The sequence below is a fragment of the Pogonomyrmex barbatus genome, unplaced genomic scaffold (genome assembly GCF_055798465.1).
Source record: "Pogonomyrmex barbatus isolate J1 unplaced genomic scaffold, ASM5579846v1 scaffold1, whole genome shotgun sequence".
Classification (NCBI taxonomy): Eukaryota; Metazoa; Arthropoda; class Insecta; order Hymenoptera; family Formicidae; genus Pogonomyrmex; species Pogonomyrmex barbatus.
Window position 1 is genome coordinate 12,568,042 of NW_028297098.1, and position 22,028 is coordinate 12,590,069.

Consider the following 22,028-nt stretch of genomic DNA (forward strand, 5'->3'; position numbering starts at 1 on the left):
GTGGCTGTGTCCAATTGCAAACGTGGTCAAACGGAACACTCCCCCTATAATGCAGCCGTTACACTATAATTAACCAATTAGAGAAAAAAAAATCAAATATCCTCTTCTCTGATTGGTCGATCGTAGCATCGTAACGACATTACGATTACAGATTGGGACCCATTTGACCACGTTGCAATTGACCACCAGCCACTCATAGCGTTTAAACAGAGGAAAACTTCTAGGCACCGGCTGCTGTGAGTGGTTGTGGTTAATTGACCACAACGTGGTCAAACGGGACGCTCCAACGATTACATCGTTGATTCTGCATCAAGTGTGTATTTTGTAACGAGATAAAAATTACAAAAATGAAGAGACTTACTAGTTTTTGACATATGAAGTTGCTGATGTTCTAATGAATTTTCACACTTTTGTAATTTATTTATTTTAAAAACCTCTTTCACCAATCTTCGGTTAAGTTAACCGACGGTTAACCCGCAGAGGTGCCAACTGTAATTCAATGCTCAGAAAGTAGTGTATGTTCTTTAACCTAAAATTCTTTTCGTGTGTAGTTATCTTGGTAGATAGATGAAATTGTAAGTAATATCCGATAATTAATGTAAATAAAAATTATTAAACAATCATTTGCTTATCATTTGCTAAATAAAAATTTTAATACTTATCTATAATACTTATCTATAATAAACAATTTAGTTCTCAGTTGTTGGCGATTATGATGGTTAACCGTCAGTTAGCTTAACTGAAGATTGATGAAAGAAGCCCTAAAATACACAATTGATCTCTTGAAGTTATACGCGCAAACGAATGCCGGCAAATGGCGATTATTGAAACAGCCGGTAATGTCAAAGAATCGGATTTCCATGCAAATTGTTCGTTACAGGTACTTTTCAAATCAATCTTTGCCGTACGAATATCCGCTTATATAGAAAATAAAAAAAGTAAATATTTACATATTTGTATATATATATATATATATATATATTTCTTGAAGCAATGTATACGAACTGACATAACAGTGGATTAGATGTATGCGAATGTATCAAGAACTTATCATGGAAAATCGTGTACGTCGATGTTGATCTTTGAGGCCAAGATATGAGTCTTCTTTATACCAGCGAGGAAGGCTGGATTGTATCTCACTTGCAGTATCTCAATGAAATATATAAGAAGGTCCGTAATGAGAATGGATTCTGTACTTTAAGTTTTAATAAGATGATATTCGAGATCAATTCCCAATATTTGAGGCAAAATCAGATAGCTCAGATTATGCAGGAATCTCAGGATAGTACCATAATATTCAATAGAAAGAAAAGGAAGCGTTCGCAGCAATTGCCACAGAAAGACTTGGAGGAAGTAGGTTTGGAAACATAATATCTAGTCCTTGTTTACAAGATAGAATATTTTAGATTATTGATCAATGAGCATTCTGCCTGTTTTAAGTATCTCAAAGTCTTGTTTCAATCTCATGACAGGTTGAACATGTGAAACAAATGTTGAGTACAATAATGGCTACTGCAAGAATCAAAGGGCTTTTTTGTGGAAATAATTTGTCAGATAACAATGAAGTAGCACGCTTGGCATCTAGAAAATTTTATAAGGATACTTATTCTCTCAAAGATGAAAACCTCTTTGGATCTAATGATACCGATGATGCTATCATATCTGAAGTTCATGCTAAGAAATATGTATTCCCAAGAAAATGTACATTCTATTGTTATGATGTAAGAGATATAGAAAAGAAGATGGAACTGAGCAATCAATATGACTTTATATTATTAGATCCACCTTGGTGGAATAAATCAATTAGAAGAAAAAAGATAAAATGTGCCGAGGCCAGGTGATCTCATGTGATTCATTATAAATTGATAAACAGAAAAAAATCTTAGAATGCTTATAAGAATGTAGATTTATAAATTTAACTTATTCTTGATTTTATGTATTATAATTTATATACATTGTATTGTTGCACAATGTATTTAGAGAAATATTTGTTATTCTTACAGTTACAAAATGATGTATAATGAGGAATTAGTTAAGATACCAATAAAAAAACTATTACGTTCAAATGGCATTGTAGCTATATGGTGTACCAATTCGTCCAATCATTTGAATAGTATATTTAATGAAATATTTCCGTCTTGGGGTATTACTTATAAAGCTAAGTGGTATTGGATCAAAGTAAGTAATGCCGCTCGATGCAACTTTTACTTAATGTTCATCAATGCCATATGCATTAGATAATAATTGCCACTCTAGGTGACACAGACAGGTGATACAATATGTAATTTTAACTCAGCACCTGGAAAACAACCTTATGAATTATTGATATTAGGGTCTGCTCTGAAAGAAGATGATGTGGATATTCCTGATGGCAAGCTGATGATCAGTATACCTAGTGCGGTGCATTCACACAAACCACCTCTCACAGGTGTGAATATTAAATGTAAACGCAGAAAATATACAAAATATTTACGGTAAAAGACTTTATCTTTACGTTTTTAGAAATTATAAAGGGATATCTCCCGGATGAGCCAAAATGCCTCGAAATTTTCGCGAGATACTTATTGCCTGGATGGACGAGTTGGGGTCTAGAAATTTTAAAGTTCCAACATTTATCGCTTTACGAAATTTTAGATGAAAATAAGAAAACCGAAAGCGATGAAGAGCGAAAATGAAAGTAAAGAATAATCGTAAAATGTAAGAGATGGATTTGTAGACATAAATTTGAAAATTTATAAGACAGCGCATATCGATCTTTTATTATAAATTATTTGCATGATTTCCTCGATACAAATTTTTTATAACTTTACTGTTACGATGTATTATTAAGGTGCTCAGTAGTTCCATTCTTTACTGAAGTTCGATAACCATATGGATTCATTTTTTGCCACCTCCAGAAATCTTGACCTGTATTGACATTGTCAGATACGATTATCTAAAATTATTCAGCGGCTTAACCGAGATATTCTACTTACACATTTGCTCGACATTGTATTTTGCCGTCCAGCCCAATTCTTTTTTTGCCAAATCGGTGTTGGCGTACATAGACACAATATCGCCCTCTCTTCTCTCCTTTATAATATACGGCACAGTGGCACCGGTGACTTTCTCAAATGTTTTTATTAATTCTAGAACAGTTACACCTTTACCGGTGCCTAAGTTGTAGATCTTTAGCCTGAGGTGTTGTTTGTGCAAAGCGTTTAAAGCCGCTACGTGGCCGGCTGCCAAGTCCATTACGTGAATGTAATCACGGACGCCTATAAAATGTGAGTATAAAAAAGTAATAAAAATGTAAAGCGAATAGATTGTAGTTTGGACATACAAAATTCATTATTCGATACTATTTGTTACCTGTGCCATCATCCGTAGGATAATCACCACCAAATATAATCAGCTCCGGCTTATGCCTCAAAGCGACTTGAGCGATATACGGCATCAGATTCGTGAACGGTTTCGTCGGGTCCTCCCCGATCAATCCCGATCGATGAGCACCTACTGGATTGAAGTATCTTAGGGATATTATGTTCCAACTCTGTTAAATAAAATAAAATCTTCAGTAAAATATAGTAAAAAATATAAGAAAAAATATATTTTAACTAGTAACATAATTTCTTTTTGAAAGAGAAAAGCAGAAATGCAAAATTTCATTTGCATATTCTTTGTCAAAAGTAAATGAGTTTACGATTTTATATTATTTTGTACAAGTAAAATTTTTTAATTACTCATAAAGCTGAATAAAGAGAGAGAGAGAGAGAGAGAGAGAGAGAAGAGAAGAGAGCTGAAGTAATCCCACGTAAAAAATTTGAAATTTTTTATAAACATAGACCTTTTCAGCTCTGGATATATCCTTGAGCATCTCTTCAATAAAATACTTTGTCCGACCGTACACGTTGGTGATATTACCGGTTTCATGTTCTTCCGTGATTGGCAATTCTGTAGGCTCGCCGTAAACTGTGCAAGAGCTACTGAATACAAGCTGAAAGCAGCCGGCCGCTTTCATCACCTGTAAATAATCGGATGATGTTAAGTTGCAGAAATCATTGGAAGACTACACGCGAAATACATTCCTCTTACCTCAAGCAGATTAATAGCTCCTATTATGTTGTTCCGATAATAATGAAGCGGGACTTGCATCGACTCACCAACGGCTTTGATAGCCGCGAAATGTATTACGCAATCTATTTTGTGCTAAAAGTGACAAATTGCTCTTTTGATGGGGCCAAAAATAAGTAATTTTGAACTCTTTGAATTTTATGTTATGTTAATTTACGATAATCCTGATAAATGAAACGTATATAATACGAAATGAATGGCGAACGCTGTACCTGATTAAAGATGATCTCAAGCTTCTCTCTGTCAAGCAAATCGCAGTTGTAAAACGTGACCTTCTTCCCCGTTATTTGTTCAACTCTTTTGAGCGCCGCCGACTCGCCGTCAGTTTCTGTCACGCTGTTTGCAAAGTTATCAATAGCCACCACATCGTATCCGCGCTCTAAGAGTTCGACGATGCAATGACTGCCGATGTAACCGGCGCCTCCGGTTACAAAAATGGCCCTCCAGTCTGCCGTCATTTTCCTAATTAATTAAAGAAGAATTCAGTTTTTTAACTGACATTCGCCGAGATTTTTCATAAATCTTACTAAAATTATATAGAATATTATTATTTGTTAGTATTTTGTATGTATAAGTCTCCCGTAAATTAATTTTTTACATAAATTTTTAGATAAACTTCCACACGAATTCTAGATGCAAGCGAGTCGGATAGAGAAACGTTCGCTTGCAAACCGAAGAGTATAGGTGCTTAGGGCATTCACCTTCGTTCAAGTGAGCAAAGAGAGTTCAAGGTCGCCGAAACACGTGGTAAATCATTGCAGCGGGAACGCTTGCATCTCGGCGAGATGAAAAAGGAAGGATGCGCGTAAGCGTATAAAAAAATATACATCTAAAGTTAGAATTTAATTTGCTAAGTTAAAAATTTAAATATCTCGAATTATGTGCTTCTAATGGTAATCCACTATAAGCTACATATAATTGTGAGTATATTTTTCGAATATAATCATGTTCAGAAATGAATATAATATGTTCAGAAATTATCTATACCTAATTCAGAAATTTTATTTTTTGAAATTTACATTCCCGTGAAGTTATACTGCATACGAAATGACTACTAGAAATTTAACTTTTAAAAATATATTTCTAAATACTCAAGATAAATTCGCGTATGCTCAAATTCTTTCCTTTATAGACCGCAATATTCGGGTTAAAATTTAGAAGTAGTTTTCTGATGAAAATTTAGAAGTAGTTTTCTGATAAAAATCGTAACGAAACTAAACCGAGCGATAAAACAATCTTAATTTACTCACGCCTGATTAATTATCCTCTCATTTAGAATGTATTGTAAAAATAACACGGATTGAATGCAAAAGTCTCTGTCTACAAACCTTGACCTTTAAAGAAATTAATCAGTATCCTTGGAATTGATTTTTCTCATCAGATTACGAGAGATTGTTCATGATTCATGTTTCATTTTCGTTACAGGGCTGGGAGACTTAAAGATATCATATAACAGAGTGAAAAGATCGTTACCCTGATCCAGGCTAAGCGTCAAACAATTCAGTAGATTGCGATCGATTTTGATCTGAAGAAGTCCGAGGCACTTTCGCGCGATGACTGACACTGACTGCGATTCTGGCATAGCCGTAGGGGAACGAAGGCCTTTAGTATATCGTGGGACGCGCGAGACATCCCCTCCTTCACGATACCATACCGGCACGCACACTATGCCCTTGTCTTGCTCCACTCCAGCCGCTCATTTTATGATTCTTGTCTAAAGAGTTCCTCCTCCTTTCACATTGCACACCGCGCTCTTGTCGCTGCAAATGAGGTGACGAAAAGCAGGACGTGCCTGTGTTTGCCGCTTACAACACAACATGTTACTTAATTAATGAAAGCGTGGCTCATCTTCGGCGTCTCGATTAAGCAACTGCCGCAATCTTTGGTTGTAGGAACCTGTTTCGAGGCGACTAATAATATATAATCGTGCGAAACAAAAAAAAAAAGAATAACCGGTCGAAGGGTATTCCTCATTCGCCTCTCGAGGAATGTGTTCCGATTTTCGATTTCGATGGGCCACACGGCGCGACCGTGAAATCGCGAGAGAATGTCGAGAGAGGAATATTATACATATAGTTTGGAGTATTATGGTATATTTATTGCGTCGATAATACTTGTATCAATTTATGTAACAGTTCCTTTTGCTCTGTATCAAAATAAGGATGCAGTTCGCTCTCGAGCTCCAGCACTGCTTGATGATCATGAGATTGGCATGCTAACACTAGGGATTGCAACAATAATAATTCATCCTCGCTCATGTTGAGATCTAAAAGTAAAAAGAAAGCGATGTAAAAACTTCAAATATATTTTTTACAAAAAATCCGGAATATATAAAATTAAGAGTGTATTTGTGATCAGTACCATTGTTCACATTTTCTTCTGCCCATGCGTACTTTTCGAGGACTTGGGCGAGAGACGGTGTTAATCTCTGGGGTGATGGCTGAAGAATAAGTAGCAGAAGTACTCGCGTAACTTCGCATCTAATCATTAATTTCATTATATAAATATACATACATATTTCTTATCATATACATATTAAATATATACTGTAAAAATATTGCAATTTACAAATGCAATAACAAATTTTACTTATTTTATTTATGATAATAAAATAATGGCTCACTTTAAATTCTATAACTCAAAATATTACTTATTATTTTATCATAAAGATAAAATAATACCTATGTAAAATAGCATTGTAATTTCCTCTGGCACCAGCCACAACACAGGCTTCTACAAATTCTACAAATTCATTGAGAATCTGTAGGGCAGCTACGTAATCTCCTGTAAGAACAAAATTATGAAACATTACATTTTATTGTACTAATTGAAGAGGATTATTGTACACAAATAAATTACTCATAAAATATAGATAAGAATGGAGCTACTGACCCTGGCTTATGTGAAAAGACACTAAGGTATTGATAGCTTTCGATGTAGGAAAGATATCAATTGCTTTGCGTAGCTGTTGGATACCAGCAGGACCTGGGCCCAACGCTAATGCTAACTCTACTGATAGACCTGCAGAGATTGTGTTGAATCCCACTTGATTGCTGCATCTAGCCATAGAATGACCAAAACAACTTACAGCAGCCTAAAATACATATGAGATATCTTCATGTCTTCTTTTTATCGCAAAATTGAATATTGCAAGAAACCTGTATGTTTTCTTGGCCTATAGAAGGACATCCTATATCATTATCTTTCTTTTCAGCTGTAAGAAATTGCCTTCCAGCTTTTACTAAAAGATTTATTTCAGAGGAGGCATTTTCTAATGTGCCTTGGCATCTAGCGGCTGCCAACCAACATAAACCTGCATACTGCCACAATTCCTTCTGTTCACATTCAGTAGCTAAGACACCTAAAAGAAACAAGTATCTTTAGTTTGTATTCTTTATTTCTTTAATTAAAAATTAAATTAAGTGCGTATGCTATTGTATAAGTCCTTCAAAAGCTAGACTGATCAATTCTATATAAAAAGTAGAGAAAAGAATAGGCAAAAAATTAAGAATTACAATTACGTGTTTCAGCACTAAAATTGAGAAGCTTGCAAAAAGTGAAATTGCAAGATAAATAATAAGACTTGCATGATATTGAGTTAAACACTCACTGAATTGATCGCATGCCTCTGCGACATTCGGTTTCCTCAGAAATCGTCTAAGAGAACAAAATAAAAGAGAAAATTATTATCGACAAAAATATCTCTAATCGTAAAAAACTGCTTTAAAAAACCTACTTTTTCAGTTTATTCGAGATATTGTGAAATCTTGTTAAAAAATCCACGGTCTTCCCGATTCCTGGACTCTGACTCACATGAGCCATTATTTTTTTAATTTTTAAATATTAGATTAGCGTGTGCGCTCGCATTTGATGTTTAACGTTTGATATTTAATCCATAACGATTCGATACTCATGTCAAGGTATTTTCCATCGTTCACACGAATGTAACTCCATTTTTTATGATTCTACGATGCAAATGACATAAACGAGCGACATACACAAATTCTATGTAAGTGCATACAAAACACAAAACCTTGTGTTTGAGATTACAGAACGCTGTATTATCGACAGTACGATTTACATCACGAACGCAAAAAGGATAATTGGATGGGTATGTGAATGTAAAACGGCAAGCTTCTTGACAACGGATAGGTGTGCGGGATTAGAAGGGGGAGGTTGAGTGCGCCACATTGTTGATACGGACGATGACCAATCGTGACTCACTCGCCCTCGTCTCGTGCGCATCAGCAGTCGATCAGTAAACAGTCGGAGCGATGCACGCTCGCGTGATTTGACGTATTTGACAAGTTTCAGAAAGCGCACCTCAGCGCAGGATACCTAGGCTGCATGCGGAACGTCGATCGTGTTTGGGATCGAGATATCCTTTCCTTTAGAGGATAGCATCTTTCTATTCTTTTTTTTTTTCCTTAAATTTCTCCCATCATGGACACAGACAGGCCTTTGCACGAAGATTGGAAAAAACGGGTATCTATGTACAGGCTATGTTATACTGGTCAAAAGATATAATTGAGGAAGCCCTACGAATAATTTCGCATTATTGAATACCTAAACTAGTTTATACTTGAACGAATCAAATAAATTTATAGATGCGTCCGTAAACGTGGCAAAATATATTTTAATACATTGATGCTTGATAGCATTTTATTTATATATTTAGTAGTTGTAGAACGTTGCGAGCCAATGCACAGAAAAACCTGTATTGTTTAAAAATCTCGTTTAAAATGTAATGATTTTTGTTAAATCATTAAATCCTGATCTGATATGTTTAGGCTTTTGTGGGACCACTGCCGGACAGTTTTCTAAGAATAGTAGAAGAGCGCAATGCGCAGTTGCAGCAGGAAGCAGCAGATCAGCAAGCTGCTCTAGCTCTCCAGCAAATGCAAAGCATGCCAGTGGCTCACGATCCTCGAGTGGGTAGACTTAGCATAACAATTTCTCAGGTAATTTGTCTTCTTGCTAAGATTTAAATTTGAATGATCTAAAAATGCAACATTTTCCTTCCTCGTTGCGATTACTTTTTCTAGGCCAAATTAGTGAAAAATTATGGAATGACAAGAATGGATCCATATGCGAGGATACGAGTGGGACACTCAGTGTTTGAGACTCATACAGACTCGAACGGTGGAAAAAATCCACATTGGAACAAAGTAATCCAATGGTGAGAATAAAATTTATTTTAACATTTTAGATATCATGTAATATATGCGAAAGTCATGAATATTATAATATTTATTGCAGTATCCTTCCACCTGGAGTTAACCAGATATACGTAGAAATTTACGATGAATGTTCTTTTGTAATGGATGAGCGGATTGCATGGGGCCACATAGAGATCCCACCACAAGTAATCCAGAAGGGAGAGACACACGAGGATTGGTACATGCTTAGTGGAAGGCAGGGTGATAATCAGGAAGGAATGATCAATTTAGTATTCAGTTACACGGTAAAAATAATTATTTTCTTTATGTTCATATTTAAGATCTAGAATAATCTGAAAAACATCTTAGGAAAATTAATTATAAGCTAGACATTTAAGATATGATTTGTAATAACATTAATATCTTTCGAGTGTTACTAAATATTATATTTTTTTTCTCAAAGATTTACTTAAGTATTTTATCTTTTTTTTTTTTTCTTTTGAATGATATAGACCAAATATCATCCATATATGGGTTCCTCTTCGATAATGATGGTTCCTTCAGCAACAATGTTTGGCGTGCCATATGCTCCAGTAAATGTTTATACAGCACCTCCACATACTGTTGCACCAACGGTAGCACCAAGTTCTTTGCCAAATGCCGAGGTCGAGTTGAAACAGGTATGTGCACCTCGTTTACAATTCTGCCCTTTCTTTCGTAATATAATGTAATATAATATTTTACAGATCGCAGAAATGTTTCCGAACGTTGATAGAGAAGTCATCAAATCGGTTTATGATGCCAATCACGGCAAAAAAGACATTACGATTAATTCATTGCTTCAAATGTGCGAATAAATTCTAATTTTCTACCACTGATATGCCATACGTAACTTTATAGTATCCTTTGTTGATGAGTATTTCTCTTGGAATGTAAAACGATATATGAAAATCTAATTTATAATTTATAATACTTCCATACGTAATGATACATATTAAGGTCAAAGTATTCTTTGAATATATAAAACGATGAAAAACATTTTTCTTCTGAGGAAAAAAACGTATTATATTTTAATTGAGTAAAACATTCAGTTATGTATTCTTAGTCAATTTTGTTATGTATTATGTTATTGTTATTTCAGAGTTTATATTATTTTCTTCCTTATATATATTTCCATATATATACGAATATTTATTTTTTAATTGCGCTAGACATATTATAAGATACACAATTGATTCGTTTCTGTATATAATTTAAATATATTGCGCATTTTACAAAATTGTAAAAAGATATACGTCTGATTGATATAACTGCACATAACTTGTAATAAATATTAAATATAAATATATATGTATATATAATTTGTATAATTTCATTCATATCAAAAGAGAATTAAAGTGAAAAGATCAGGGAATATCGAAAATTTTATACATAAACAGCGAAATGGCTGCAGTTACAAAAGTAATCAGGATCGAGTTTGTATTTCTTATTGTTGAGTTGCAGGGCATAGCGTTCTCTTTAGATTGGCAGACACATACTTCGATACTGTACCCTTCAGTCTAGAAATATATTGCAAAAATATTATAATAATATCTAGACTTTATTAATAAATGCTAATGTTGAGTCGTAATCATTAAACAGATACGAACTTAACTGCGAATCATTTATGTATGTAATACGTACGTATTGGACGTAACAGCCTGATGTAACCGACGTTACCTGGTCTTCCGTGACTTTCCCACGGAAATAACTGACGTTTATAACTACAAATGTGATATTCATATTTGCATAACTGATCCGATCATTAAAATCTAGGTCAATTCTATTTCATTATTAATGGAATGTATTTACCTGCGCCGCTGTATATATATGAATATCTTATACAGACATGACCAGGTATCATCGGTTGGAAATAAATACCGTTGTCTGTATGTCGATTCTCCCATATCTTGGTTGTATTTGGCTTGGTTGTATCGTCTGGAAAATATCACGAGGAATGTCATTGAGTGTTTGAATTCATAATCGAGAATGAATATAAACTCACTGTAGTATTGCATACAAGGAGTACGTGGATTATTTTCATTGTGTGCCGTGCAGTTCAACTCGTCGACCCCTGCACCTGGCCATGTGAAATGAAAGCATTGTGGCCTTTCAATATCTATCGCTATTATATAGAAAAGAAATAGATTGTAAGAAAAAGGACAGACTACAAAAAAAGCATCGAATGAAAAACCGATCAAATTAAACCAAAAACTCTGTCAATCAGCTTCGCGTTATTTCTTCACATAAACATCATATTCTATCTAGCCGTATCGAAAAAAATCGTTTTTCTCATTCATATGTAATACAGACTAACAAGTCAAATCTTTTTCTCATATTTTTATATATATACTTATATGTCTAACATATATGTAATTGTACGTATGTAACACTTAACAATGCGAATTGTCTTAATGCTCTGCGTGCGTGAATGTACGCGGATTAGGTATTTTCTGCAATCTATTCTTATACCGGCTGAATCTCGAGCGAGAAATTAGACGGCGGTGGCTTAGATTATTCCTGATCGGTCGCTACAACGCAAGTCTCATTGTTAAACGAAAATATGTTGCTAATATTGACGGCCTGAAAAGCTATGCGTATGATGTTACTCGGTACTTATATTCATATGCGTTATTTGTAAAGCATCGAGAAGTATAATGTAAAAAGAAATAAATGTACTCACCTAAAAGCACGTAGATACGAATCGTTAATAATACAACCAGACAAATCCCTTTCATTCCTCCACATTTGCGAGCTAATTTACGAAGGTATTATTAGGGGTATTACTCACGTTACTATGAAATTGGAAGCTTATCTGATAAAATCGATCATAATCATACAATGACACATTCTAGATATTATATCGCGTTATCTCAAATCTCATACAGGGCAATATACAGACAAATACAAAATATAAAAAATAATTAATCGCGCTGATCTGTTTGAAAATGTTGCTGTTTTAATGTCTACTGTTTATCAGATGCGTCGTTTGTGTCTCTTTTCAGTTTTGTTTGATTTGAATCATTTGCATTTCATTTCGAACCGATTTGGTCAGTTCAGCCGCATTGTGATCACGTTCTATTTATATCTTCTGTTAACTCGACTAAAAAGGCTTTAACGTTTCTCAAAATATTCGAAGAAAACAATGGAGAGTTAACACAATGACAATATAAAAAATTTATTTATAACAACAGCTAATATCGAGCTCTACAATTTTTGGCAGATATAGCAATTCACGCATTCATCTTTTCTATCTTTCTCTCTTTACGGCATTGATTATGTAAATATCCACGATATAAAAAAACATTTATTAGAGTAAATAGATAAATATTTTGTATAGACAAACTAGATCTTAAGTAGAGCATTATAAGTAATTTTCGATTGTTAGTAATTTCTTTTCTTATGAGATTGCACCTCATCAAAACTCGTCGTGCCTTGCTAGCGCCTCGCCGAAATCGGTCGCCTGTGATCCGACGAAAATGTCGTACTTCTCTAGAATCTCGTTCTTCGTTAGCTTGTGATCCGCATCTGTGTCCGCTTCATAAATCAAGTGTCTCGATTCCGCTTCGGCATGATCAAATTCCGCAGGAATGATCCACGTTTTCACCTGTTTCAAATCAAAATTTCAATGAATCAGTTTTATCGTTAATGTGCCTTTTTTTTTTTTTTTTTTTTTTTAAATAAAGAATGAACATTACCTCGTCAGCATTCAAGAATCCATCTCCGTCTTTGTCTCTATAAGAGGAAAACTGTTCCTTCTCGTTCTTCACCCATTCTGGCTCCTCCTCACCCTCTTCGCCCCTGTATATGTCGCCTGCGAAATAAAATAAGGATTCACAAGCTGCTAAATCTCTTTTAAGATAAACAATGACAATGATTTCTAATTACCGATGTATTCCGCAAGGGATATCTTTCCGTCTTCGTCCTTATCGATATCCTCCATCGTTTCCAGCACTATGACATCCTTCATATGCTCTGCATCTTCCGCGTGAAGAAAGGCAGTGAATTCCTCCTTGGTCAGAGCGTCGTCGCCATCGAGATCCGCGGCGGTCCACCTTCTACGATCTCGCTTATACATTTGAAGATATGAGAACGAGTCGTCCGCTTTGTCGTTCTTCTCCCTTTCCATCTCTTGCTCCTCCATATCACCATAAACCATATTCTTGTATTCGGTCCAAGACAATTTATCCTTTCCCGTCGGATTGTGAGAACGCCACTGACGTTCTACATCATCTCGGATGTAACGTTGCTGTGTGTACATTATCCAATCCTTAAGCTCTTCTTGTGTGACATAGCCGTCACTGTCTTTGTCTATTTTGTCAACGATTATCCCCAATCTCCTAGTGCTTTCCTCGGGACTAAGTTGATCAAAAGTCTTGGCCTCTTCTCCAAGAAAAGCTTCGTGATCATAAGCTGGATTGTGCTGGGAATTGACATAGTGATCCTTACCACTCGCATCCTAAAACACAATGCATAAAAGAGACTTACTTCGTAAGTCTTTAAATTGTTTCTTTTTCATTCACTTTTTAGAACTTTAGTTACGATAAGAGTAATACAAATTTCATACTTCCTGTCAGTACGAATTCATTTTTGACATTGAAAAGTCTTCTTCAAAATGACAAGAAAAAGTGATGCTTTAATATCAAGATAATTATAAAATATATGAAAAAAAGTTGTAACAAAGAAGAAAATTCTCTATTTCTCTAACCTTGTTCAAAACGCCGTCCGGGATCGTCCGCTGTGGGATCGCCGTCACCAGGACGGAGAAACCGACCAGGATTTGCAGCAACATGAGCGCACGCGTTCCACGGGGAGATCAAGCGCGAGAAAAAAAAAGAAAAAAAGAGAAAAGAGAAGGGAAGAGTGAGAAAAGGCAAGAGATCGTCGACTCGGCGAAAGTCTTCTCAGGAGTCAGAACGTGCGGTGACCTCCGCGTTGAACAGACGCGTCGGACGACAGATGAGACTTCTCCTCCGTTCAGGGCTTCCACATCAGCAAGCGCGGCGAGATCGTACGCGCGGCACACCCCCACCCTTCGCGATTCCGCGCTTGTTGTGGGAGATGCGCGGCGTCGTCGACGAGCCGCGTGTCGCGTCTCTGTTTTTATAGAACGATCGTCTCGCGACCGAGGAACGCATGCCGGGCGTTCAGCGGCCGGCGACCCCGTTCCGAGAGACGAATCCGCAGCCTCCACGTGGGTCACGGCGGAAAGATAACGATAGCTCGTCTATTACGGGAACCCGGCATCCTTTAAACGCGGCGCGCCTGTCCCGCTCTCCGTCATCTTTATTTTAGATTTTTCGGTTCTCATCTCGTGAGAATAGAATATTCTGCTTTATCATTATCGGCTATGGACGATCTTGACCAAAAAATACAGATTCATTTAATTTATGATTTAATTTTATCGACAAAATCTTTATTATACAATTTAATTTCTGATCTGATCTTTTTTCTCGCGTGCCGCAGAGATAGATATTGACGATTCTGTCTAGGTAATGATAAAATATTGGGAATATTGCAAATGAATTGCTTATTAAATTAAAATGGATGTTATAAAAATTTATATTCAAGTCAAATATCCGAGAAATAAGTGATTTAAAGAGAATTAGAAAGTTGCGTTGAGATTTTAAGAATTGGTTTTTAGTCATGATTGTAGATCTTTCTTTAAACAGATTTTTATTTAACACAACGATATATGCTAATTCTGTGTTACAGTCAAGTGTTTGTTTTTTTATTCTTATTGCGTGAATTTCTGTCCTTAATAGAAATTTTCTATGACAATATTTTAAATATTTTTTTTCTTAATTTTAAGAATTATTTATCGCCTCATGCCTTTGCATGTATAAAATATCATTGTTCCACTTCACATGTTGTCACATGGCATACATTAGTAGTAAAAGAACAATTCTTTCGCATAGTGCTATGGAAGTTCATTATATAAATATTTGACTAAGAATTCGATATACAAATTAAAATCAATATAATTTTAAACTTCCAATGGAAAGTCTCTGTTTGTTTCTTTATTGCATCAAAGCAACATATTTCAAAATCTTATCTATTAGATGTGCATCAATCACAGATATATTTAAGAAACTAAATGAAAAATACATAACAATCAATGGATATTTGTTAAATTCATATCGATCCTTCCATTCTAATATTTTTTTGTTTTTTGGGAATACCAGTCCTTCTAAATTCACTCCTCTCCTCCAGATATTGCTCCGTGCACTCTTTGATGAAGCCTTGATCGTAATACCACCTCTCCATGCACTTTTTCATCCTGTCATTTTCTTCCCTGCACTTTATAACGTGCAGCAGGCCAGAATCGAGACAGCAATTGTGGAATTCTGCGAAAGAGGCGGATCACATTCCTAAGTGATTTGTCTTTTGATATAAATCAAATCATTACCTTTAACTTCAGCGACACATTTCTCGGATTTGGTTCTCTCCCGCATCAACTTGGGTATCAGCACATCTTTCTCCACTTTCCTTAAACTCTTGTCGTTCGGATCACCTGAAATATATATCTATATAGTAGTTCCGATTCTTGGAAAGAAGGGGATTGTAAAATCTGAATATACGCGTAACTGTCAAATTTATTTTTAACGTCAGCGAATTTCAATTTCACTCGATTCTGTAGTTCGGAATTAAAATATGTAACCTGTTACCGAGCAATCTTCGATATTCCGCACCGGTGATGAAAGTTACCTGTCTACTTCGTGACGTCTATTACTCGTGAAATCAAAATAAAAAGTTTACCCAATCCTTTTGGTCCCCCGCCAAATTTAGGCGAAAGCACCGAATACTCCTCCTTCATGTTGTGTTCCCGAAGCAGATGCACCCTACGTAACCTCTTTCGTTCGGTACCGCGGCATGGAAGGACTTCTTTCCCACCACTTGGCCACCACATGTGCATCGGATCACGTGACTGTCATGATAGATTCGTGCTTATTGTTATTTCTACTAATTTTAATTTCAATTTAATTTATTCTTCTTTATGATTCTAACAAAGAAAAGAAGTTTAAAAGTAAATTAAAACCCAAGATTAAAGTTAATTTACATTTATAAAAATTCCTTCATCTTAAAGAGATAAAAATTGGATCTTTTAATCAAATTTACAAAAAATATCTTCTTTTTATTTATATTACGTATATTCAAAGACACTCCTTTCTTCTACTGTCGAGTCAGCTGTCGTTTCATCCGCACGAGAATTTATACATTACCATATGTAGGTTGTTTGCCGAGCGATCTTTTATCGGCGTCTCAATCAAAACGGGAGAACTTCTATCTTCTCACCACTGTCGTTCACGAGTTCAGTGCCTGAAATATACACGCGGGTGAGTTTGACGGCCCCGCCGTCTCGCAACGTTGGGAGCAACCAACAGGCTGCGCTCGTGATTGTGCACATTTGAGACTTGTCAGCGGTGACTCGCCGGAGGGAGGAATGCTCGTTCGATCAGTCACGACGAGAGAGGAATTCTACTGCCGAAGACGAGCAATTGTAAAGAACAACTCACATTGTAGCATCCGATAAGACTCGATATACAAACTTCCCGAACGGGATTGCCAAGGGATAGCTCGAAATACACGTAGCGTTCTTTTCTTTAACCTCTAAGTCTGCTTGTATGTACACTCATAAGAATAAACCTCGAATGTCTGATAGTTTTTCGGTGTAATTCGGTTCTTCGAATATTTGCAGAGCTCAATTAACGCGCCAGAATGGATAGGCTCTTGCGACTGGGTGGTGGGATGCCCGGCCTAAACCAAGGGCCACCACCCTCTGATGCACCTGTTGTGGACACAGCCGAACAGGTATCTTTCATAGTCTTGAACATATTTCTAAATTCCCTTCGTGTCGCCTTATTCCTTTCTGTCCTTACAGGTGTACATATCATCTTTGGCTCTCTTGAAAATGCTTAAACATGGTCGTGCCGGAGTGCCAATGGAAGTAATGGGTTTAATGCTGGGCGAGTTTGTTGATGATTACACTGTTCGCGTGATCGATGTCTTTGCTATGCCACAAACTGGAACGGTAAATACTAAAACACAAACATGCAAAAAAAATTAGTAAGATGTGCTAGTGATCCTTATTCTGTTTTTTTCAGGGTGTCAGTGTAGAAGCAGTAGATCCCGTATTCCAAGCAAAAATGTTGGACATGCTGAAGCAGACTGGTCGACCAGAAATGGTGGTTGGCTGGTACCATTCTCATCCAGGATTCGGTTGCTGGTTATCCGGTGTGGATATTAATACTCAACAGTCCTTCGAGGCTCTTAGCGAAAGAGCGGTAGCTGTTGTCATCGATCCAATACAATCGGTGAAAGGAAAAGTCGTTATCGATGCATTTAGATTGATCAATCCAAACATGATGGTAAGTATACTTGTAGCTATCGAATGCTCTTGGATAATTCTGTTGTATTAATCATCAGGTTTTGGGGCAAGAACCGAGACAAACAACGTCGAATTTAGGTCATCTACAGAAGCCGTCCGTGCAAGCTTTGATTCACGGATTGAATCGGCATTATTATAGTATTAGTATTAATTATCGCAAGAACGAGTTGGAACAAAAGATGTTGCTGAATTTACATAAAAAAACATGGATGGACGGCCTTACTCTTGCTGAATATTCGGAACATAGTCGGCTCAATGAAAATATCGTTTCTGAGATGCTTGAGCTAGCGAAAAATTATAATAAGGTAAAATATATATCGTGCGGCAAGCGCAATTCTGAAACTTCATGTGTATCATACATATAAAATATTTATTATTTTAAAATATAATCTAATTTTATTCATATAGGCTTTGGAAGAAGAGGAAAAGATGACACCCGAACAGTTAGCGATAAAGAATGTAGGCAAACAGGACCCAAAACGGCATTTAGAGGAGAAGGTCGACACGTTAATGGCTACAAATATTGTTCAATGCTTGGGAGCTATGCTCGACACAGTTGTATTCAAATAATTCTTTTTTCCGATACGTCACTTGCAATATATTTAAAGGAAATATACATCTTTTTAAAATAAAAATGTTTTCTATTTTCGATGTATACAATCAACGTGAATGTGCGCGCGCCGCTCACCTCAAGTTTTTATTGAAAATAGTACATTGTATTTATAAATTTGGTATCTAATTCATCAAATGTATATTAAAATTGTTATAACACTGTGAATATTTAACGGATGAAAGGATACTACAATAGTATTGTAGTTTAAAATAATATAATATACAGCGATCAGAAAAATTTACAAAGTACAAGTACTTATAATTAATTACAACTGATATTTGAACATCTGTGATCACAATCCATAATTTATCCTGTCGGCAATTACAATGGTGATTCGTACAAGTCATATATTGCAAAAAAAATATTAAAATGTGCAACACAAACATGATGCATATAATATAAACTTGATATCTTTTTGTGATAAAAAATTATATGTATATACAGTATATTTCATCGTCTTCTTACAAAAAATCAGAATGCGTATAGTTAGAATACTAACATATTCACGTCTGAAAAGACAAATGCATCTCTTATGCCCGATCACCAACGTTTTAATTCTAAGAATTAGAAAAAGATAAAGAACAAGTTAAACTGAAATTAAAGTAAATCTACGTTGGTGGAATTGGACATTAGAAGAAAAGAAAAGATAAACTCAAGAAGCTAGAAGGAAGAATTTAGTAAGCACTTTGTATTCCTTCATAAATCTTGGAATACAAATTCTTTAAAATTGAGAAATTAATATATAATATACAAAGTTGGAAGTTTTTTAATATAATTTAAAAATGACATGTATGTAATTTGATAAAAAAATAATTGTACATTTTACATAAGTATTGTCTAAAAATACTTTTTTTATTAAAGATTAATCTAGCTCGATGTAGGTTCTTGATCTTTCTCCTTCTTTTTTTTCTTCTTTTTCTTTTTTTCTTCCTTTGTCGTAGGCTCCTGTAACATATAAATATCTCTTATGACAATATAATAACATCCAAACTTTCAGATTATATATCTAATTTTTAGAATTAATTTAATTACCTCACTGGCAACTTCTTCGGTTATGGATTCTTTACTATCGCTATCACGTTTATCCTTCTTTTTCTTTTTTTCTTTTTTCTTCTTTTTATCTTTTGGTGATGATGTTTCTAAATTTTCCTCTTTAACTACATCTAACATACTTGTACTGTCTTCTCTTTTCCTTTTCTTACTAAGAGCTATGTCTCCATTCTTCTCAGTCTATGCATTTTTTATCGAAATATACATAAAAAATTATATATAACATTGACAAAATATTTTAATATGTATATGTGTTGTGTGTGTTTGTGGATGTAAAATACATACAAACATATATATCTACATTGTATATAATGTATATATATCTACATTCCATTGTATATAATACATGTTTAAAACCAGATAAATCATTATAAAAAATAAAACTTGCCGTTGATGCTGATACTACTGGTTGTTGGGTTGTATAATCTGCGTAACTTTGTAAGTAATCAGCGGGTGTATTTTCATTTGGTTTCCCATATTTGTCTAACTTCCCTTCAAGTATCATAAGTTTTTTTTTTGATGCTTTGGGTCCTAAACCCCATTTCCTAGGATATGAATCTCTCTCCATGATTACTCTTTTGATTTTTGCAACCTTTCCATGATTACAAGCAAACATGGTTTGAGCGGTCATCAAAGCTATTGCTGTATATGATATAAGTTAAATAACTATTGTTTAAAGAATATAAATGAGATACAAATATTATACAAATAAATGAAGTAAACAAAAATATGTAAAAAAATAAATATATTAGATGTGAAAATAAAAATTTTCGAATAGGTAATACAAGAAATTGAATAATATGTGATACTATTCTCTTTAAAGATATATTTACCAAGTGCTACAGCTTCGCCCTTGGTAGTTACAATTACGATTTCTTCGTTCAATTCTATGTTTGAATCATACATCAAGACACCAGGCAACATTATTTGAGCTCCATAACAAATTGCATTTACCTAATAAAATTAGATAATATATACTATCGTTAAATAATGATGCAGCAAAAATTGAATAATCAAATACATACAGCACTGTCTTTCATAACGATTCTCTTGTGATTTACTAACAGAGATTCCAATGGTTTTATAACTCTTCTCAAATAAGATTCATCTCCATGATTGTCATACAGCCATTGGGCATCGAGAATATCATGCATAGTAACCATACCATCTTCTTCGGATTGAATGCCAGAACGAGTTCTCCGAAGCTCTTGCATATGACAACCAGTACCTAGGAAGAGTCCGAGATGGACACACATAGTTCTGATATAAGAACCAGCTTCACAACTGACACGAAATATTCCTATATTACGATCAGGATCGTAATCATGGAACCAACTGTCATAAACTGTTCTAACACGGAGTTGTCTTTTAACAGCTGATATCAATGGTGGCCTTTGAAAGAGAGCGCCGCGCAACTTCTCCAATGCTTGATTTATCTAAATCATCATATATATATTTGATTGTATTTATATAAACATTCATTGTGATTCTACCTTGTGTGTATGTGTATATGTGTGGGTGTATTGATGGTTATCTACCTTTTGAATACTTTCTGGAGCAGAATGGAGCTTAAATACAGCAACATATTCTTTTCCAGCAGATTGCTGTGACTTAGCCAATCTGGTAGCTCTGTCTATGCAAACTATCAAACATCCTGATACCTTGGGATCTAATGTACCAGAATGACCAGTCTTTTCTACTCTCAGGATTTTTTTAATCCAAGCCACTACCTCATGCGACGATGGATTGCACGGTTTGTCTAAATTAATGCAGCCTGATTTTATGTATTCAGATAATTCACGACGTAGCGGAGCAGAACCATTTACTAACGGAGTAAAATGATTGGTGCGTGACAGCATTTTATCGAAATTCTATAATAAACAAAGGTAGATAATTTTTCTAAACTTATTGTCACATTTGTTCTAACGCAAAGAAAATTTCTCAACCTTAAACAAAAGAGGCCAGTTTTCGGGTTTGAGCTTCACCGGCAGATCAGAGGGTTGGATTTCGCACTTCATCGATAACTGTATTTCACCGAGTGGCTTTTTCTTATCCTTCTTCTTACTATTTTCTGCAAAACAAATTGGGAACCTAACTTTAACCTAAATTTGATCTATCATATAATCTCCATTCGATAAGTAAAACGAACTCGTTCTCTCGGATTATACACATTGAAGCAAATGAATTGCGCAAGATTTCTTGATCTCTTAGCTAATTTCGACATTTCAAACAGTACTATCATCGTAGGTGAGTCAATCCTCACAGCTTGAGTAGGCACGTGTTTGACACGAGATACTGTAATATGTAATTCATAACAGAAACTCATCCCGGGCTAAGCGCAAGCATTCGAAACGATACAAAGAGAATTCGAAGATGATGATGTTTACCTTCTTCCATTTTAAAATTTGTTGTAATAGGCACACAATCTAAATTCCAAACGCCGCCAAATATTACGAAGGCAAGTTATATCAAAGCGACGTGGAATGATAATTTCCGAATATTAACGCACAATGCACATCCACAATACGCATGCGCGTCAAGACCGGTTAGTGACATTTGATTGTCAATGTTGTCAATTGGTCAGTTGAATATTTCCGAACGGTGATAGTTGACTTATTTTTTTCTAGATGTTGGCTGCTATGTAACTAAACCGAGAAATGTTGGT

General features: G+C 35.2%; 9 protein-coding genes across 13 annotated transcripts; 3 read left to right on the top strand and 6 right to left on the bottom strand.

Moving 5' to 3' along the window:
* Nucleotides 1-388: 388 nt before the first annotated feature.
* Mettl4 (Methyltransferase like 4) lies at nt 389-3,596 on the top strand. Its single transcript, XM_089076951.1, is given in 10 exon segments — nt 389-575; nt 694-880; nt 1,017-1,353; nt 1,473-1,837; nt 2,004-2,178; nt 2,257-2,428; nt 2,503-2,659; nt 2,661-2,697; nt 3,138-3,266; nt 3,370-3,596. Coding segments are annotated over 6 exon segments (1,155 nt in total). The 5' UTR covers nt 389-575; nt 694-880; nt 1,017-1,095; the 3' UTR covers nt 2,689-2,697; nt 3,138-3,266; nt 3,370-3,596.
* Nucleotides 2,732-4,571, bottom strand: LOC105425015 (UDP-glucose 4-epimerase). The gene is made up of 6 exons (XM_089076962.1): nt 4,326-4,571; nt 4,075-4,188; nt 3,827-4,003; nt 3,352-3,532; nt 2,976-3,257; nt 2,732-2,907 (listed from the first exon to the last, which is right to left on the bottom strand). The coding sequence occupies exons 1-6, from the start codon at nt 4,569-4,571 to the stop codon at nt 2,813-2,815; spliced, it is 1,095 nt and encodes a 364-aa protein (XP_088933088.1). The 3' UTR covers nt 2,732-2,812.
* A 1,618-nt stretch (nt 4,572-6,189) lies between these two features.
* Nucleotides 6,190-8,149, bottom strand: LOC105425017 (40-kDa huntingtin-associated protein). The gene is made up of 7 exons (XM_089077042.1): nt 7,850-8,149; nt 7,724-7,770; nt 7,272-7,474; nt 7,006-7,207; nt 6,795-6,897; nt 6,475-6,593; nt 6,190-6,379 (listed from the first exon to the last, which is right to left on the bottom strand). Exons 1-7 carry the CDS (start codon nt 7,933-7,935, stop codon nt 6,210-6,212), a joined length of 930 nt encoding a protein of 309 aa, XP_088933168.1. The 5' UTR covers nt 7,936-8,149; the 3' UTR covers nt 6,190-6,209.
* Nucleotides 8,150-8,346: 197 nt separating this feature from the next.
* On the top strand, nt 8,347-10,633 carry LOC105425021 (toll-interacting protein). Its single transcript, XM_011635545.3, has 6 exons — nt 8,347-8,598; nt 8,904-9,074; nt 9,159-9,292; nt 9,373-9,577; nt 9,785-9,952; nt 10,019-10,633. The coding sequence occupies exons 1-6, from the start codon at nt 8,557-8,559 to the stop codon at nt 10,127-10,129; spliced, it is 831 nt and encodes a 276-aa protein (XP_011633847.2). The 5' UTR covers nt 8,347-8,556; the 3' UTR covers nt 10,130-10,633.
* Nucleotides 10,512-12,336, bottom strand: LOC105425020 (uncharacterized). Its single transcript, XM_011635544.3, has 5 exons — nt 11,995-12,336; nt 11,317-11,436; nt 11,124-11,249; nt 10,956-11,035; nt 10,512-10,831 (listed from the first exon to the last, which is right to left on the bottom strand). The coding sequence occupies exons 1-5, from the start codon at nt 12,047-12,049 to the stop codon at nt 10,679-10,681; spliced, it is 534 nt and encodes a 177-aa protein (XP_011633846.2). The 5' UTR covers nt 12,050-12,336; the 3' UTR covers nt 10,512-10,678.
* Nucleotides 12,337-12,473: 137 nt separating this feature from the next.
* On the bottom strand, nt 12,474-14,442 carry scf (Calumenin B scf). The gene is made up of 4 exons (XM_011635546.2): nt 14,020-14,442; nt 13,200-13,770; nt 13,010-13,125; nt 12,474-12,918 (listed from the first exon to the last, which is right to left on the bottom strand). The coding sequence occupies exons 1-4, from the start codon at nt 14,101-14,103 to the stop codon at nt 12,730-12,732; spliced, it is 960 nt and encodes a 319-aa protein (XP_011633848.2). The 5' UTR covers nt 14,104-14,442; the 3' UTR covers nt 12,474-12,729.
* A 528-nt stretch (nt 14,443-14,970) lies between these two features.
* On the bottom strand, nt 14,971-16,671 carry LOC105425024 (COX assembly mitochondrial protein homolog). 3 transcript variants are annotated; one of them, XM_011635548.3, is made up of 4 exons: nt 16,535-16,671; nt 16,071-16,239; nt 15,721-15,825; nt 14,971-15,658 (listed from the first exon to the last, which is right to left on the bottom strand). In XM_011635548.3, exons 1-4 carry the CDS (start codon nt 16,535-16,537, stop codon nt 15,447-15,449), a joined length of 489 nt encoding a protein of 162 aa, XP_011633850.2. In that variant the 5' UTR covers nt 16,538-16,671; the 3' UTR covers nt 14,971-15,446. The 3 variants fall into 3 exon arrangements, with proteins under 3 accessions (XP_011633850.2, XP_011633851.2, XP_011633852.2); XM_011635549.3 differs by having other exon boundaries at nt 16,460-16,583; XM_011635550.3 differs by lacking the exon at nt 16,535-16,671 and adding an exon at nt 16,372-16,517.
* A 29-nt stretch (nt 16,672-16,700) lies between these two features.
* Rpn11 (regulatory particle non-ATPase 11) lies at nt 16,701-18,335 on the top strand. Its single transcript, XM_025217745.2, has 6 exons — nt 16,701-16,934; nt 17,011-17,123; nt 17,194-17,343; nt 17,417-17,680; nt 17,739-18,005; nt 18,109-18,335. The coding sequence occupies exons 2-6, from the start codon at nt 17,031-17,033 to the stop codon at nt 18,268-18,270; spliced, it is 936 nt and encodes a 311-aa protein (XP_025073530.2). The 5' UTR covers nt 16,701-16,934; nt 17,011-17,030; the 3' UTR covers nt 18,271-18,335.
* A 726-nt stretch (nt 18,336-19,061) lies between these two features.
* Nop60B (dyskerin pseudouridine synthase 1 Nop60B) lies at nt 19,062-21,911 on the bottom strand. Of its 3 annotated transcripts, none has more exons than XM_011635551.3 (8): nt 21,751-21,911; nt 21,310-21,434; nt 20,902-21,234; nt 20,389-20,799; nt 20,197-20,317; nt 19,752-20,005; nt 19,346-19,543; nt 19,062-19,258 (listed from the first exon to the last, which is right to left on the bottom strand). In XM_011635551.3, the coding sequence occupies exons 1-8, from the start codon at nt 21,758-21,760 to the stop codon at nt 19,181-19,183; spliced, it is 1,530 nt and encodes a 509-aa protein (XP_011633853.3). In that variant the 5' UTR covers nt 21,761-21,911; the 3' UTR covers nt 19,062-19,180. The 3 variants fall into 3 exon arrangements, with proteins under 3 accessions (XP_011633853.3, XP_088932993.1, XP_088932994.1); XM_089076867.1 differs by lacking the exon at nt 21,751-21,911 and adding an exon at nt 21,513-21,704 and having other exon boundaries at nt 21,310-21,465; XM_089076868.1 differs by lacking the exon at nt 21,751-21,911 and adding an exon at nt 21,513-21,550 and having other exon boundaries at nt 21,310-21,454.
* Between the last annotated feature and the right edge of the window lie 117 nt (nt 21,912-22,028).